At 36.7% G+C, this 17071-nt stretch overlaps 1 protein-coding gene across 2 annotated transcripts; it reads left to right on the forward strand.

The window, feature by feature from the left end:
* Positions 1-263: 263 nt before the first annotated feature.
* Positions 264-14866, forward strand: DCLRE1C (DNA cross-link repair 1C). 2 transcript variants are annotated; one of them, XM_072401751.1, is made up of 10 exons: positions 264-489; positions 2988-3089; positions 4148-4220; positions 4301-4441; positions 5594-5695; positions 6405-6541; positions 7472-7526; positions 7696-7784; positions 8654-8754; positions 12612-14866. In XM_072401751.1, coding segments are annotated over exons 1-10 (1743 nt in total). In that variant the 5' UTR covers positions 264-487; the 3' UTR covers positions 13553-14866. The 2 variants fall into 2 exon arrangements, with proteins under 2 accessions (XP_072257852.1, XP_072257853.1); XM_072401752.1 differs by having other exon boundaries at positions 265-501.
* Positions 14867-17071: the final 2205 nt, after the last annotated feature.

Here is a 17071-nt window from a genome sequence, read left to right on the forward strand (position 1 = left end):
AGATTCATTTACTGAATTGAAGTGATAGAACACCTGTGTTTTATGATGTTTTGCCCACATGATTTAATTTGTTGATGTGCTTCACTAATGAAATGCAGAACAGCCAGGGGACCCCAGCAGGATTTGTGTAAAATAGTAAGTTCAGATCTAGTATATTAAAATTAAAGTAAAAAAGCAGTGAGTATTATAACATTCATGGCTGTTCATTTTATTCTGCCAATCTTTGGTAAAATTATTTAGGTATCGTGATTCCTCATTACTACAAGCTTTCTTTTAAAAATATACTGCAGTGTTGAAGAATCACTGGTGTCTTTAGACCAAATATCTTTGTTATCTAGTCAGCTGAACCTATATCTGATTTAATATTTGGGCTTTGAATTTTTTAAAAGGTAGAAGTATTAGTTTGGTCATCTCTATTTGTTTTTTTTTCTAGAAAGAAGATGTTTTGATTACACTTTTACCAGCTGGTCACTGTCCAGGATCAGTAATGTAACCTATTCAGTAATACTTTTTACTATTCCTTATGTTTCTAATGTACTACTTGGCTAATCCTAGATTTATTTTGAGTAATCACAAATCTTTTTAGCTAAGGGCAGCATTTTTTGATAAAATAATTTCCCCTCTACTTGTATAATTCAGCCACTTCTAATGTTACTACCTGGAGACCCAGTACTGCTTTTTCTTCTACTGCCACAGCACTGGTATCAGCTGTGATGGCGCCGGTTCCTGTGTCCAGTGCTGTGTTGGTGTTCTATGGTATCAATACACCGTATGCCGCAAACTGTAATACATTTTTAAAATAATGTTTGAAAATACAATTATCCTTCTTCCCCCCCCTTCTACAGACCTAAAATAATCCACTGCACACCATACTGACATCTCAGTGTTCCCTGGAAACCACTGTTCCTTATCATTATTAATTTCCAATACCGTAAAGCCCAATAGACCTTGTAAAAGCAATCAGATACACCTGTCTACCTGCTCCATAGAAGTTGATGAGGCTTGACTGTGCAGGTGCTGCTGGATGCAAACAAAGAGACAGAGCTGTGGCACTCACATTGGGTTGTCAATTTCTTCTAGTTGAGGAGGGTAACTATATTTTGTCTAAAAAAAAAAAAAATGGTAGAGCTAGTTTAGATGAGTGGTGAGTTTGTTGTGTGGTTACTGCTTTCTCACATCATGAATCATAGTTGCAGATGGGAAGCTGCATGACATCTCATGCACAACCACTCACAAGGAATGATGCGGGTGGTAGTGAGTGGTTCAGCACCACCTGATGTAAAATGTTGAAAAGCTAGGTCAGTGGTGCCCAAAATGTCGATCGCAATCTACTTGCCCTGCCTAGGACCCCTGCCTTACCCCTCCCTGCTGTACATCTATAGGGATGCTGGGGATGTCTTTTGGTGCGTGTGTGTGAAGACCTTGTAACAGTGAGGAGTTGGAAGGGAGGCAGAGAGGAGCTTGGAGCCAAGTCAGTTCAGGCTCAGGGTCAGGGTTCAATTACCAGGATACTTTTGTACAGATTAGAGTATGACACATCATTCTCCTATGACAGGTGAGCTGTAGCTTTCCTGTCCCTATAGTCGTGTAGTGCAATGTCTGTGCAATATTCTGCCATTCAATGTCTCATTAGCTTCAGTCACTTCTGTGTCATACTCGGTGCATATATATATATATATATATATATATATATATATATAAATAAATATATGTTTGGCATTTTTATTGTTGGTAGATCATTTTGACTTAATCATTTTAAAAGTAGCTCGCAAGCCAAAAAAGTGTGGGCACCACTGCGCTAGGTAATTAATGATATGTACAACAATTCAGTGTGAAACTTTGTTTTTGTGCAGAAGCTTAATAAAACCAGTGACTACTCTCTCTGCTCATGCAGCGTATCTTGTATCAGTCCCTTTATATAGCTATCTGCTGGCAGCCTGTATTAGGTAGGGTCCCTGCTGGGTCCCTTCTACAGCAATGCCTTGCTCTTTGCACATTTTAAGTATGGCAGATTGATGATGTTACTGCTACTTTTTATGGTAAGTACTTTTACAGTGGTATGCCAGATTTTTTTGTACCATTGCAGGGGTTGGTGGCGTGTCTGCTTTAGACATTGTCCTTTTAGTAAACAACAAAACCGGACATACCTATATTTTTTAATGCAAAAGACCATTATGCTATATGTTAGTGTATGCTTGTGTCTTTTTAAAACCACATTCATTTTTATTTTATTCATTTTTTTTGCTTAACTTTTATTTCTCTAACCAAAATTGGGACTTTTAAAGCAATAATATACATATGTTTAAAACAACTTACACTGCCTTTAATTTACATAATTTATACCCAAAAATATAGAAGCAAATACAATTTTTCTAAACATTTTCAAAATTTGTTAAAAAACATTGCAATGTTTCAAAACATGCAGAGACAAATGCATGCTACATCCTTAACGTGTTTTGTGGATCTCGTCCACTTCTTCACAAGGAAAATTTCTATAATTAAAAAAATGTTACATTAATTTTAAAATATATATATATTTACACACACACATATCAAAATAATACAATACAAAAACTTACATTAAAAGCCATGAAGCCATAGTCCCTCACATGTTGGGCAGGGAGACAAGTAGAGAAGCACAAGGAGCAAGTATCACAAAAACCAAGAGGTTGTCCTGCATTTTCACTACTACAGGATGAACAAACATATATACATTTATTTGGGTTAGAGAAATAAAAATGTGAGTATATGAGGGATGTGGCATATGTACATTGTAAATACACTCTAGGGAACTTCTTGTTTGCATTTTGTTGGATTACATTTGTAAATTGTTAGAAATGTTTTGGGTTTGGTCAGTTTTACATTTAAACGATTGTGACAAGGCCTTGTATTTGTTAATTTATCATGAGTTATTGTTCCCTTTCTTCTACTATTGAAAGATGATCCTGGACTCATGATGATATTTGACATTTTTCGATTCATTTTAGGTTTTTGTTCCAAGGACAAAATGGCACCGTGTTATATACTGGAGATTTCAGACTGGCAAAAGGAGAAGTGGCGCGTATGGAGCTTTTACATTCAGGAAACAGGTGCGTAGAGTACAATATATTTATGTTTCTATACATTCATGTTGCGGTTTACAATCTGGAGGATGCATACATGTAGTGCACATGGTGTCAGGTCTGTGGGATAGTTATGAATCAATATGTTACAATGGTGGGGGAATGCTGTTCTGTAATGTTTACCAGACACTTTGACCAAAACTATCTGGGCTCAAGCGGATCTTTCATCTGTTTGAAAAATTGACGTTAACATTTGCGGTGTCAACTGTAAAATATTCAAACCGCATTGACATGTGTGTTTTGTAACTCTCACACTCTTTTTCTTTTTTTCTCTTTCTTTATATGAAAAAATGTTTTTGGTTCATATATGATAAAAAAGACCATTTCGTACTCTATAAGGAGAATGAAAACAATAATTAAAGCTAATCTTCAGGCAGATGTAAAACACAAATTTAAGTTAATCTGTATTATAAATCAGTAAGTGCATTTCATATGATGCAACTCGTGTAAGTACCTGAATCTGACTTGGTTTCCTTTTTAATGCCTTGTTCACTGGCCTGCAGATGGGAACAGGAAGGGTCATGAATGACAGCAATCAGGTAGTTAAGAATAGGCTGAGAGAATCACGTGAGTGTGAGCAGAGTATGACCACATCTGTTTGCTGTGTAAGTCACAGTGTTGTGGGATAGGGCTGTGCAAAAGTACATTGATACAGTGGAGAAGTTTGCAAGTACTATGGAAGTGGGGAAGTGAGCAGGTACAGTAGCAACAGAGAAGTGTGTGGGTACTGTGAAGCTAACAGGTAATGTCACAGTAGAAAATGTGTGGGTACAGTTGCACATGAGAAAATGTATGGGTAGAGTGGAGAAGTGAGCGCAGGTACAGTGGTAGAGGTGAAGTGTGTGTGTACAGTGAAGAAATAAGCAGGTTGCAGTGGCTACATGCAAACACATGATAAAATGTCTTCCTCCTAAGACATGTCGCTAAAACAGGACAGTGATGCTTTGTGTATGGGCACAATAGTTGTGGGTCGTCCGAATGCCTTTTGGTACTGTTGATCTAAATCATTCTAATACTTCTTTTAGGGTAAAAGAAATTGATAGCATTTATTTGGATACAACATTCTGTGATCCTAAATTTTTCCAGATTCCTAGCAGGGTAAGTCCATTTTTGAGTATTTTTTTATTTTGTTTGTAATGTTACATTATATTTCATATTGTTCACTTTGCCTTCTGTAGGAGGAATGCTTATTTGGGATTGTAGAGTTGGTACGCAGCTGGATAACACTGAGTCCTCATCATGTTGTTTGGTTTAACTGCAAAGCAGCTTATGGATATGAGTATTTATTCACAAACCTAAGTGAGGAATTTGGAGCAAAGGTAAAAGTCTCATCCTATTTAATCACTTACAGATACATTTGTATCAAATGGTAATATTTAAATCCCGGTAAACTAGCATTGCCTTGTAAATAAATACCTAAAAGCTATGCCATCAAGAAGAAGTATGGGAAATATCTACATCCTTTGTGAGGTTACAGAATATTGGGTTTTTAGGTGTGTTTCTGATTGGATGATATAGTATGGTATGATAGCACTTTAGTAACAACCTGAAGCAATAGGGCCTTCATTCTGCACAAGCAGCAGCACAACCATGGATGAGCCCTTCAGTCATTGGAGTTAAATAAAAACCTTTGTTTATACAAAATCTTAACTTTTTATAACAAAGAAAAAACTCAGCAAGCTGGCCATATTATTTAAAAGCAAGCAAGCTGCCACACAGAAAGATATGCAGTTGAACTGTGGCACTCCTAATTGGCTGCCACTGATGCTTCTCTTGGGCGGACTGCTGCTGTACAGGGGGTGACAATAGAAAGATACCAAATCAGACTCGGGCACTTACAATAGCTATGTTTAAGAACATATTTTTTTTATTTGTTAATAAACCACATTATTACTGTCTGGAAATGGAATTTATGACAGAATGTTGGATATTACCAAATAGATAGTTGTCTTTGTTTATTGCATTTTTTACATTGTATTGTATAGGTACAAAGGGCTCAGCTCCGTTACCTACAGGTAATCCAATAGGAGCTACTAGGGCCAATGGCAAACAGCCAGTATTTTACTATTATTGGTATAGATAACTATAGAATAAAAATTAAGACTGTTGTTTGTGTGATTATATTCAATGACTCCTTGGTCTGTATTTGGGCATGATTTAGAACTCAAAATCACCAAAATTGCCACTTTTGTTGTTTACTACAGACAAAAAAATGACCTACCCAAAACACTTTTTCAGTTTAAATAATTTCTCATATTGTTTGATGCTGGGATACGCTCCTGACACTCATTAAAACAGAAGAAGTGGCTTGGATAAGCTATGAAACGTCTCCAACATTATAAAACGAGTACAATTTAAATAGAACTACTACTAGCTATATAATGTGCTGGATAAATGAAAACCTTATTATTATTAGTATTATTATTATTATTATTATTATTATTAATAATATACATTTTTTGCATCTTCAGGTACATGTAAACAAACTGGACATGTTTAAGAACATGCCTGAAATTCTTTGCCATGTAACAACAAATTACAGGACACAAATTCACGCATGTCGGCATCCACAGGTAACTGTGTTTCCCATCACATGTATTTGCTTTAAAATACTTTTTTGCCTGTACAAAATTAAAATACTAATAGCTTGGTGGGCAGCAAGCTTCAAAAGCTACAGAAGCTGAAGGATATTCATCACTAATTTCTGTCTATAAAAATAAAAGTCATTTTCAAAGTCTTTGTGAACTATTCCTTAGTTCATTTACTGCTGTCTATTAAAGAAATACTAAAAATGTATGGAGATTCTGTGTTACCCCACCTGCCAGGTATGACCTGGAACACTGCGTTGTGCAGAAAGTAATAAATGTGATGCAAAAGCTTTTTTAGCATGTCATATTAGAGTCCTACCACTTCATTGTTAGAGCCTTGTTTGCATTTTGGACATTCAGCACATGTGTACAATGCCTAACCACTATGTATTGGGGAAGATGAGGGGTTGAAGCAGCAGATTGGGGGGCAGAATGGGCAGCTGCTCAGAGCTCTGGCTTACAGGGAAACCCATGGGAATGCTAAAAGAAACATTTCTGCAACTCAACACTTTTTATAGTAAGCTACTTTTCAGAATTGTAAGTCTTACTTAACAAATAAACTTCTTGAGGATTCACAAATTAAACAGATGGCCCAAGGTAGATCAACCCACTGCTACACTTTTTTAACATTAGAGTAATTTTAGAAATAACAGATACTTTTTTCCTATATTTACTCTTTTCTCTTTTAAATAAGAATGAAGAGTTTATGCGAGGTAATAGATTACCCTGTGGAATGTTTTCAGATGATGGAGTTCCATTACGTGTGATCACCATTAAACCATCAACTATGTGGTTTGGTGAGAGGTCGAGAAAAACCAATGTGATTGTAAGGTGTGTCTCATTATAATATAAACTTGATCCCATTTTATGTGTCTGTAAAAAAAAAAAAATGTAGCTGAACATTTAAAGAGAATGAATCTCCAGTAAACAATGTTCATGCATTTAATTTATTATTATACATTTAATATTAGGGTTTATAATTATTCTTAGTGTTTAGCATCATATTCCTTAATGTGTCAAAAATGTAAAGTTGGAGTTATACTTTAAATGTATTGCATGTCATTCTGTATCTGTCCCTTTTCCTATTACTATTGAAGACTCATTCAGGGCAGATGGGTAGCCTTGGATACAGAAAAACTTCAAGCACCAGATACATAGGGCCTGATAATTAAAGCTCTTACAGACTGGAGGAGGATACACTTTTATCAGTGAAGCTGTGGGTGATATGGCTAACCTGGAGTGGATTTCTTTAAATCATTTGCTAGCAAATGTTTTCAATCCTGGACCAGGTTTTCTGGATCACCCAGCTTTACTGATGAAAGTGTATCCTCTTCAGTCTATGAGAGTTTTAATAAATCGGGCCCATTGTGTTAGGGTGAAGGGGTTTTAGGGTTAAGGGGTGCAAATTAAAAAGGAAAGTAAACTGATGCCTGTTTGGGTTTTGTCTACCCTATCTGGGGCTCCAGTTTAAAGTTTTCCCCCCACATACTGTTCCAATAATAATGTTTTTTACCAGGAGGAAAGTGAATGTAACTATCACAGAAGAGTAGAAACAATATCAACATTTTTTGCTATCTTTTTGTCTTTACTGTAGATTTTCTTCCTGCCTGGTACAATTGTTGTAACTTGTACAGAAAGTGGGGGCAATTTTCCCTATTAAACCCCTAAATAGCCACAAAATCAGACTAGGATTCTTATAGTTTCATACTACCTACCATTTCTAATCAAAACTGTCTATAATCTATTTCCCTTCCCCTTCAGAACCGGAGACAGTTCATACCGGGCATGCTTTTCCTTCCACTCCTCATACAGTGAGGTAAGTTCCACCATTCTCCAAACAATACCTTTCCCTTTTCTGGCATGCAGTTTATTCAGATAACATTGGAATATATCAAGAGTCTTCAAACCATTTTGCTGTGATCAATGTTTGCGTTATTTTGTCTGTTTTTATTCAATTCAGTCCATGATTTATTTGGTTTCTGTAGATTGAAGATTTCCTCCGTTATATTCAGCCAATGAATGTTTATCCAAATGTGATTCCAGTCGGAAGAACACTTTCATATATAGAAGATATGTGAGTAAAAGCTATTTTATCCTTACAAATACTAGTGAAAAGGGTAAAACAATACCTGTTGTATGTAAAGTCAATATAAGTTTTAGCAGTGCCTTTTATCTCCATTTCAGATCCACCTACATCAGCAGCCAATATTCAAAAGTTAAACTTTAAAGCAGAAAGTTTAGTTGTTGCCCTGTTTGATCAACAAATTTGGGGGTTGCCTTTGCTTTTTATTTTATTTTATTTTATAGTGTTATTATTATAGTACTAGCTATCTGTGATACTTTTTAATCTGTATTCCTGTTACAAGTAAATACCAAAATCAGAGTGAAGTAGGTCAGTATTGTTGGTAATTGCTGGCAATTGTTATGAAATTTAAAGTTTATTAAATTAATAAATTTGCACAGAGGTGTAGTATACTTTTTAGTGTATATGGGAGGATTTGTTTAAACTTATGACAAAACAAATGATGTCCCTGCAGAACTATTCTGTACAAAAATCCCCCACTCAGCTGCTTACCTACCTCAATATCATAGCCAGTCCAATTTAGGAATACATAATTGAAAGGGGTCATTTTCCTGCTTTTCAGATTAAAACATATTCTTTTTTTATTCTAATATATTTTCTGGTATGGATTTAGTAACCTATGTCCCTAGGAATTGTCTATATATGCTGTAAAAACCCTTGGATGAATAGCAAAGTTAGAACATGGATGAATAGCAAAGTTAATAATAAACCTTCTGAGTTTCTTGACTAATGTTCTCATTAATGTTATATCAAATGTAAATATTATGTTATTATGTTATATCAAATGTAAATATTATTGTAAGCTCAACTGTAACATGTTACGTAAAATCCTTTAACATGGGTGATGTTTCGCCTTACAGCTTAAAGCCACTTTGTAGATCATATTCCAAAAGCTCAGTAATTAAATATAAACCTTTGGGCAGTCTGAAACGAACAAGAAATGTGCAATTGATGGAGGAAGGTGAGAAGATTTACATTTTATGCACACATAATGATTGTTTTATGTGCAGTAATGTATAATATACCATGAGGCAGATGGTTGATTTTATGAGGGTAGAGACATTGGGTTTTACACTTACCATATGTTGATATTGGACCTTCTCAAAGTCTTGTACCACTTGGCTTAGTAAAGTGCTGCGTTGGTTTTGTGTTACTAAGATTTAGTACCTATATGAAATATCGATTGACATCTTCTTATTTAGTCTACCTATGATTTTTTAAAGCTATTTATCAGTGCAGTGGTAATAAAATAGTGGTACGGTACAGACTGAGAAATAAGAGATCTCACTTGCAAGCAGTTATACTTTACCTTCAGCTATATTTTCTTAATCTACTGCTTGAAAGACTTGGTGAAAACAACTACTGGGATTTTCAGACTGGTCTTTCAGGCCCTATGTGATGTTAAGGGGTTGTAGAGATTATAGTAAGAGAAATGGGAAGTGTGGGGGTGCTATTTACAACATATCTGGCATGGTAATAAAAAATCATACTTTTTTTTCACCACAAAAACTAATGGGGAAGAATATATGCATCAGTGCCATCTTATTTGCTGACAACTTATCTCCGGAACTAAGCCAGATTGGTTCGATTGGGAAGTTTGTAGAACAGTGGTCGCCAACCTTTTTGGGCCAACAAACCTCTAAATTTACAGGCTCCAGACCGCGCATGCACGGGAAGATGGGTGTCCCTCAAAGGCGAAGAAACTTCCCCTTTAGTGATGTCATGATGCCAGAATCCACCCACTCTCCCATGACAGATCTGAGTCTTCCCTAAGCCTGCAATGTCTCCCGGAGTTGTGGTCCGCTACTCTGGTCAGTGCGCCCCCCCAGCGGGGTCCTTCTCCTGACCGCTCGGGGTCGAACCAGCCAGACCCGCGGATAACTAAAATGTTCTCGCGAACCACCAGTTGGAGACCACTATTATAGATTGTTGTAATGTTATAATAAGCAACCACAAGATGTTCTGAGACCTAGACATACATAGTAGGCCAGGTTTAAAAAAGACATAAGTCCATCAAGTTCAACCACTAGGGAAATAAACATATCAAAGATGTAAAACCCCAGTACAATTTGCTTCAACAGGGGAAAAAAATTCCTCCCGGATTCTATGAGGCAATCAGATGTTCCCTGGATCAACAGTCACTGCCAGCTTTACTTTAATACTTCATACCCAGTTACTTTCTGTGCTTCTAGAAAGCATCCAGCTTTTTCTTAAAGCAATCTATGGCTGGGTTAAATGAACCATTTTAAAAACCCATATAAAAGTTCACATCACGTTTATATGTGTTTTTATGCACTTTTACAAGCATTTTAACGCCTGACTTTAAAAAACTAAAACTTTTATGAACGCCTATGACGCGTTTTACCGCGAATTGCCGTGATTGTACATAAGCGTTTGGCAAAGTTTTACTTTTACCCTTTCAGGGAATGAGTACAGGGGTACATAAAACCCCTCACTCATTCCCTGAAAGGGTTAAAATGTTTGTAAAAAATTGGACGAGGCTTTAATGGTAAATTATTTTGTTAAATGTGTGTGTGTTCGTGTAATTAAACCTTTCATCTTTCACCCATTCATCTCCAGTGCTCCGTGATTGGCTGAGAAATGGGAAACAGCTCAAGCATCATCAGGATTTCCCTTTCCTCAGCCAATCAGGGAGCAGAGCAATCAGCGGAGCTCTGCTATGCTGACAGCTCCACTCTCCTGATTACTCCCGCAGCCCTAGAGGATCTGTAGTATGTGCTACAGATACAGAACACATGTCAAATCTTTGATGTACCAGAACCCCCAGATCCTTTTCCGTTCCTGACTTCCCCCTAGACAGTATAAAGCAAGCATGTTGTTAGCCCCCAAGTGCATAACTTTACATTTTTCTATATTAAATGTCATTTGCCACTTGGCTGCCCAATCAAACAGTACATCCAGGTCTGCTTGTAGATTATAGACATCCTGTATGTACTTAATTCCGTTACATAGTTTGATGTTGTTTGCAAACATAGAAATGGTAGTTTTAATCCTAAACTTTATATAATTTAAAAAGAGGTTAAACAGTAAAGGTCCCAACACTGAACCCTGGGGTACACCACAAATACCCTAAGACCATTCAAAGTCTAAATCATTAACCACTACTCTCTGATGGGGTCTTGAAACCAGTTTTCTTTCCATTTACAGATTGACTTTTCAGCACTGATTGACCCTAACATGCATATTAAACATCTGTGGGGTACAGTGTCAAATGCTTTAGCAAAGTCCAAGTACAATAGATCAACTGCTACTCCACTGTCTTCCGGTTTACTTACTTCCCCATAAAAAGAGAGTAAATGTATTTGACAACTTCTGTCTTTTTTGAAGCCATGCTGACTATCACTTATAATAATATTTTCTATTAGTAACTTCTCTATGTGGTTCCTTATAAAAACTCTCTAGGACCTTTCCAACTATGGACGTTCAACTGGTCTGTAGTTACCTGGTAATGACTGCTTTTTGAAGATAGGAACCACATTGGCCATATCCAATCCATTGGTACCTACCGTGACTAAAGGGTCTCTAAAATTAGAAATATTGGCTTTGAAATAATTTAGCTCAGCTCTTTAAGAACATGTGGACGTAATTCATCAGGTCCTGGTGCTTTGTCAACCTTAATTTTTCCCAGATGTTTCTCAATCATGTCAATTCTAAACCATTGTGAACTATTTAGGGCAGTGACATTGATATTATGAATTTGGACTTGAGCTCTGCCATTTTCCTTTGTGTATACAGAGCTTAAAAAGTGTTTAATAAATCTGCCTTGTCTTTATCCCCAGTTACCAAGCCATAGACACCCTTGAAGGGGCCTACATGCTCAGATCTGATCTTTTTGCTATTAATATATTTAAAACCTTTTGGGGGGTTTGCCTTACTTTCCTTTGCAATCTGTCTTTCATTTTGAAGTTTTGCACATTTTATCCCCTTTGTACATCTTTTGTTATATTCTTTATAGTTTTCAAATGATGAAATGAATCCTTCATTTTTAAATCTTTGGAATGTCCTCTTCATGTTCTTTATGGCTTTTTAAACATCAGCTGTGAGCCACATAGGGAATATGTTTTTCAGTGTGTGTAGAACAGACTTGAAACATTCCCATTTCTGTCCTGTGTTTTTTCAGGAAAATATTGTCTCCCAGTCCAAATCACAGCTGCCCTTAGTAATAAAAAATTTGCTTCTTAAAATTAAATGTTTTTTTCTTTCCTGTTTTACTTCTGTTTACAACTTACAATAAATTAAATCATATTATGTTCCCTGCTACCCAGATTCTCATGTTTTTATGCATGTTTGTTATAAGCTCAGCATTGTAAGAAGGGAACTAGGTCCAGCAGAATATAATTTCTAGCAAGGGCTTCTTTAGAGTGTACCATCAAATTATTTTGTATTCATAAATTTCCTCCTTTTTGCTGTTCCTGTAGTGCCATTACTCCAGTCAATGTCAGGGTAGTTGAAATCTCCCTTGAATAAAACCTTTCAAGTTTTTGCTGCTTTTTGTATTTCTTCCTTAGCACGGGGGGGCTATAGCAGACAATTTAGAATTATAGTATAAAAACATGGAGTATGGTTAATTGGCTTCCCCACAAAATTGACCTTAGACTTATTAGACACATGACAGGTATGGACATTAGATTGTAAGGATTGTACATTTGTACGGCGCTGCAAAATTTGTTGGTGCTATATAAATACTCTGTAATAATAATTATATCCTCCAGTGATATCAATGTGCAAGGTTGGGGATCAAGTAAGCAGGAGAAATTTATTCTAACATATAAACATTTTATTTTTTCATTTTTACAGATGAAGATGATTTGTTTGATGATTACCCATTAACTCATTTGAAAAAGATTTTGAGGAATGACAAATGTAAAACAGAGGAAAACCTTGTCTCTGTTAGTTGTGAACATGGCAAGCCTTCAGAGAATCCCACCACCTCCCAAGTCCCTACTACTACAACAAAACTAAATTTTGTGGATTGTGAGGAGTCCAATGGGGAGGACGACGAGGATGATGAAGAAGAAGCAGCTGATACCTCAATACCAGTTACAGCTTATAACCCTAGTGAGAGTGGCAAGTTTTCTGTAGATGGTACAGGGTTAGCTGAAAAGAACACAGATGACCTCTGTATACAGGCACATGTCAAAGCTACAGAAGATGTGATGCCCAAGTGGAGCACTTTCTTTAAATCCACTTCTTTGGAAGGGGGTGATGTCTTGGACAATGAGAACGATGTGGCATCTTCCAGGGAAGACAAGAGTTCCCAGTCCCCAAAACTTTTCAGTGATTCAGATGACGATTCTACACATATATCCTCCATGAATTCCTCCCAGTCCACTCACATCTCTGAACAAGGTAGTCAGGGCTGGGACAGTCAGGCCGATACAGTTCTGATATCATCACAAGAAAAGAGAGCAGCTGAAATCGCATCTATACGTAGATCTTCTTTTAGTATTTCAGAGCTTGTCTCAACTGGTGAGACCAAACCAGAAACTGGAGAAAGTAATACAAATTGTAACCAAATTCAAGATAAAGAAAAGATGCATTCTGGAGTAAGTAAAAACCAAGTTGAAGCACTTGGCCAGACAAAAATGGAGTGTAATCGGAAAGCAGACTCCCAGAGCTCTTCAGACTTTGAGATACCTTCATCTCCTGGGGCTGAGCTTCCACCTCCAGCCAAACTACAGTACCTCTATCAACGACTTGCCAAAGGGGACGCTATCACTACACTTCAGAAAGACTGAAAATTTCTGCAATCACATGTAATCACTTACACCAGAAAATATTTATTTACAATATCAATTTTAATTCCAGTGCATATCGCATATACCAATATCAGGGATCAATTTACTCTAAAATATTTATATATAAAGGTTCATATTTTTTAAAAGGACATTTACAGGAACAACTGGACATTGTCGGTTTCCTCTGATAGGGTTAATTTCAGTTTAAAGCTCTTTTGGGTTGGAGGTGTCATTTTACATTTTACCTGCAGTGCTGGCCACTGGTGCCTTATTGTTATTGATGCATTGCAGCATACCTTAAACTATAGTTTTATGATGACGAGTAAAAGTATGACTAAAGAACTGTAAATTACAAAAGGGAATGAGACTTTTCTATTTTTGAGGAGAAAAAAGCCCCCAAAAAAGTATTTCATATAAGGGGAAAAAGGCTAATTGCTTTTGAAAATCATTTTGTGCTGAAATAAGCAGCTTTAAAACATTATCTGGCCCATTTTAAATCATAAAATAACATTGATCTTCCACAGGCTGGGACCCCTCCCCAAATCAGCTGCTATATGTAGGTAAGAATGATACCTGTATAGGATAAAGATAAATTCACACTTCCCTTACGTCTGTTTTCTGCACTCCTGGGCATGACGTCACCGTCCTGTGGAAGGCAAAGCAAGTGAAATCATTCAAAGAAAACAGTTCATTGCAGGAATTTCTTCTAAAATATTACCTGATCTGCAGCCCACGGAAATACCTGGAGGGATTGCAGTGCCATCTTTGCCTAGACACTTCTGGTGGAGTGCAAGGTAAATATGATTCTAACGTTTCTCCATCACAGGTACAGTTTTCACCTACCAACAGTTTGTGATTTGTGGATGGGGAGGGGGCCTAGTCAATATAAGTGGAACTTTTATTTTATTAGCAGGTCTGCTTTTAATGAAATAGGTTAGGAAACTATCTACTATCATTTTGAACTCAATACATTATGTTCTATATTATTATCAGCCTTGGTAAAATGCAACTATACTTTATTTCCTGTCATAGACTGATGCAGAAAAATGATATTTTATTATTTATTAACTTCATGTGCTATTATGATCCAGTAATATCTATTGACATAAACCACTACCTCCTATCTAAGGCAAAACCTTTATTTTTATTTTGAATAGAGCAAAAATGTGTTCAAACCCCATTTATTTTTTGCCATGCGTTTTACAGGTAGTCCCTGTGTTACATACAAGGTATGGACTGTAGGTTTGTTCTCTTGTTGAATTTGTATGTAAGTTGGAGCAGGTACATTCTTTTAATAAATGCAATTAGGACAGATGTTTGTCTCAACATATTTTTAGGCAGCATGGTGTCAGTTACTGTATAAAATCCTCACTGTGAGATAATCACAAGCAAAGCAAAAAAAAAAAAAATAACTTTAGCCTAGACATTCATTAACTTTTAGAGTAAGCTGTGCTTTGATATGCTAAAAAAAACTCCTGCAGTTTGTTTTGGTCATTAAAGAGTTACAAGAGGCTGCAGAACGAGCTCCTCCCCATAAGATCACTCACAACCTCAGCTGTGTTTAGCAAAAGATTTCTTCTGCAAGGCATGCAGAACTCCCCCCCAAGCATGTCCTGCACACAGCAAGCAGGGAAGGTATCTAGGAGGCGTCCATGTTGGATGTCCTAAACCCAAGGACTCCTTGTATTATTATTTTATAGAGATTTCCCTTTACTACCTGTCTTATAGCCAAACAGAAAATTCTCCAGTGAGAAAATTCCCTATTTAGACACGGCAACAACTGTCCTCATGAAATATTCCATCTCTGGGTTATCTGAACTTTTGTTGGGTAGACTTATCTTCTTGTCAGATAGCTAAACTCAAAGTGAACTAAACTTAAAAAAAAAATTTCAAGCGGACATAAACAACCTGCTTGCAATTTTTTAAAGCTATAGTTCCACTTTTATAAATGGATCATTTTAATTTTGCTGTCAGGCAAACCATGCCTGGACAACCTAACATATGTACGTATATATAATATATTATTAGGTACTGCTTCTGACAAATTTTGCAGAGCTAATGTTAGGAGCTGGTAGTTTTGTTTTCCCCATCTCTACAATCCCTGTAAAATCTCCTTTAGAGCTCCAAAAATGATGTAGTTATGAGCCTGTATGATTGGATAGTTTAGGTAGAGAAACAAAGGAGATTGTAACATGTTTGGCAAGTGCTAATCTAAATGTTATGAACATTGTTATTATACTGTATGTACTTGGGGTAGCATAATTAAGATATATGCAGTTTTCTGGATGTTTTACTAGATTTTATGGAGTGGGCATTTTTTTATTAAATCTGTCACATAGCAATACAATGCTAAGATGGCTATTGAGGTCCATGGAATATGAAGAATATTGGATGTCTCCTTAATACAGTTAGTGCACATTTGTTCCCAGGTCAGTGACTCAAAGTTTTGAAGTTGGTCAGTCTAGAATCTGCTGTTTTTAAGGTGAAATCAGAAACTTCAGCAAGTGAGCTTTGCAAGCCATTACCACTGTAGAATCCCACCATTTAGCTTATTTTAGCAGCCCCAACCCTTCAGCAGAGATCATGACTAATTATCTTTGCCTGCTGTTATATTGGTTTGTTGTCGTGTTTGGAAAAGAAAGTGTCCATAGGAAGTTAGGATTGGTATAATTAGAAAAGGATTATTTTTTTCTCCTTGCAAGTACATGATTGTCTAAATTAGTGGACATGCAGCCTGCGGAGCCGTCAGATCCGGCCCTCTCTTCTCGTGGTCTTGGGTGGGGGGGATGAGGTGCTCGCACCTTCTATGTTTCTCTATGAGAGGGAGCTGCTGGTACTGTGAGATGATCCCATGTGTTCATGCTGCTGTCATTATCCCCATGTATAAATCCTCATATCTCCTTTACTGATTATCATAGAAACATGAAATTTTCAGGGTACACAAGGGACCCTGAGAGATGCTACTAAATCAACTGTAAGCCCTGTAAACATAACAAGTTACCAGATACAGGGTCACAAGCATAACATCCCAACAATGAGGGATATTTTCACATTAAAGCGGGCTTTTTCAAGACCCGGTCCCCAAATTATGTTTTCATGTTGGAGACCCCCTGGGGGCCACTCTCATGGCAATGAACATCAGGGTAGTGCCAAATGTCTGTGCGCTATGATGCCACTTAATGTTCACAAAACTTCAAGGCCACGTTCACACTTTTTTTCATGTCTTTCATTTGGTGCATGTATGTTACTGTAACTAGAAACATTTAAATTTCATTTTAAATTAAAACTATTCTAGTTTTAAACTTACTTCTTTAATGTTTGTTTGCATGGTGGCTCGTGAGTTTTATCCCAATGTCAACAGCGGCCCCCAGATGAAAAAAAGGTTGGGCACCATTGGTTTACTAGAACAGGGGCAATCAAGTTTCTACAATAAGGGATAACCCCAAAGGGTACAAGGAGTGTGTGTGAATATATATTTATTAACACATATGTGTAGGGGTGATTTCATTTCTTGCAGCC

The sequence above is a fragment of the Pyxicephalus adspersus genome, chromosome 2, assembly GCF_032062135.1.
Source record: "Pyxicephalus adspersus chromosome 2, UCB_Pads_2.0, whole genome shotgun sequence".
NCBI lineage: Eukaryota > Metazoa > Chordata > Amphibia > Anura > Pyxicephalidae > Pyxicephalus > Pyxicephalus adspersus.

Coding starts and splice junctions, on each gene's coding strand:
- DCLRE1C (XM_072401751.1), top strand. Junction 3,090..4,147: donor CTTTTACATTCAGGAAACAG/GTGCGTAGAGTA, acceptor TACTTCTTTTAG/GGTAAAAGAAATTGATAGCA. Junction 8,755..12,611: donor TGTGCAATTGATGGAGGAAG/GTGAGAAGATTT, acceptor TCATTTTTACAG/ATGAAGATGATTTGTTTGAT.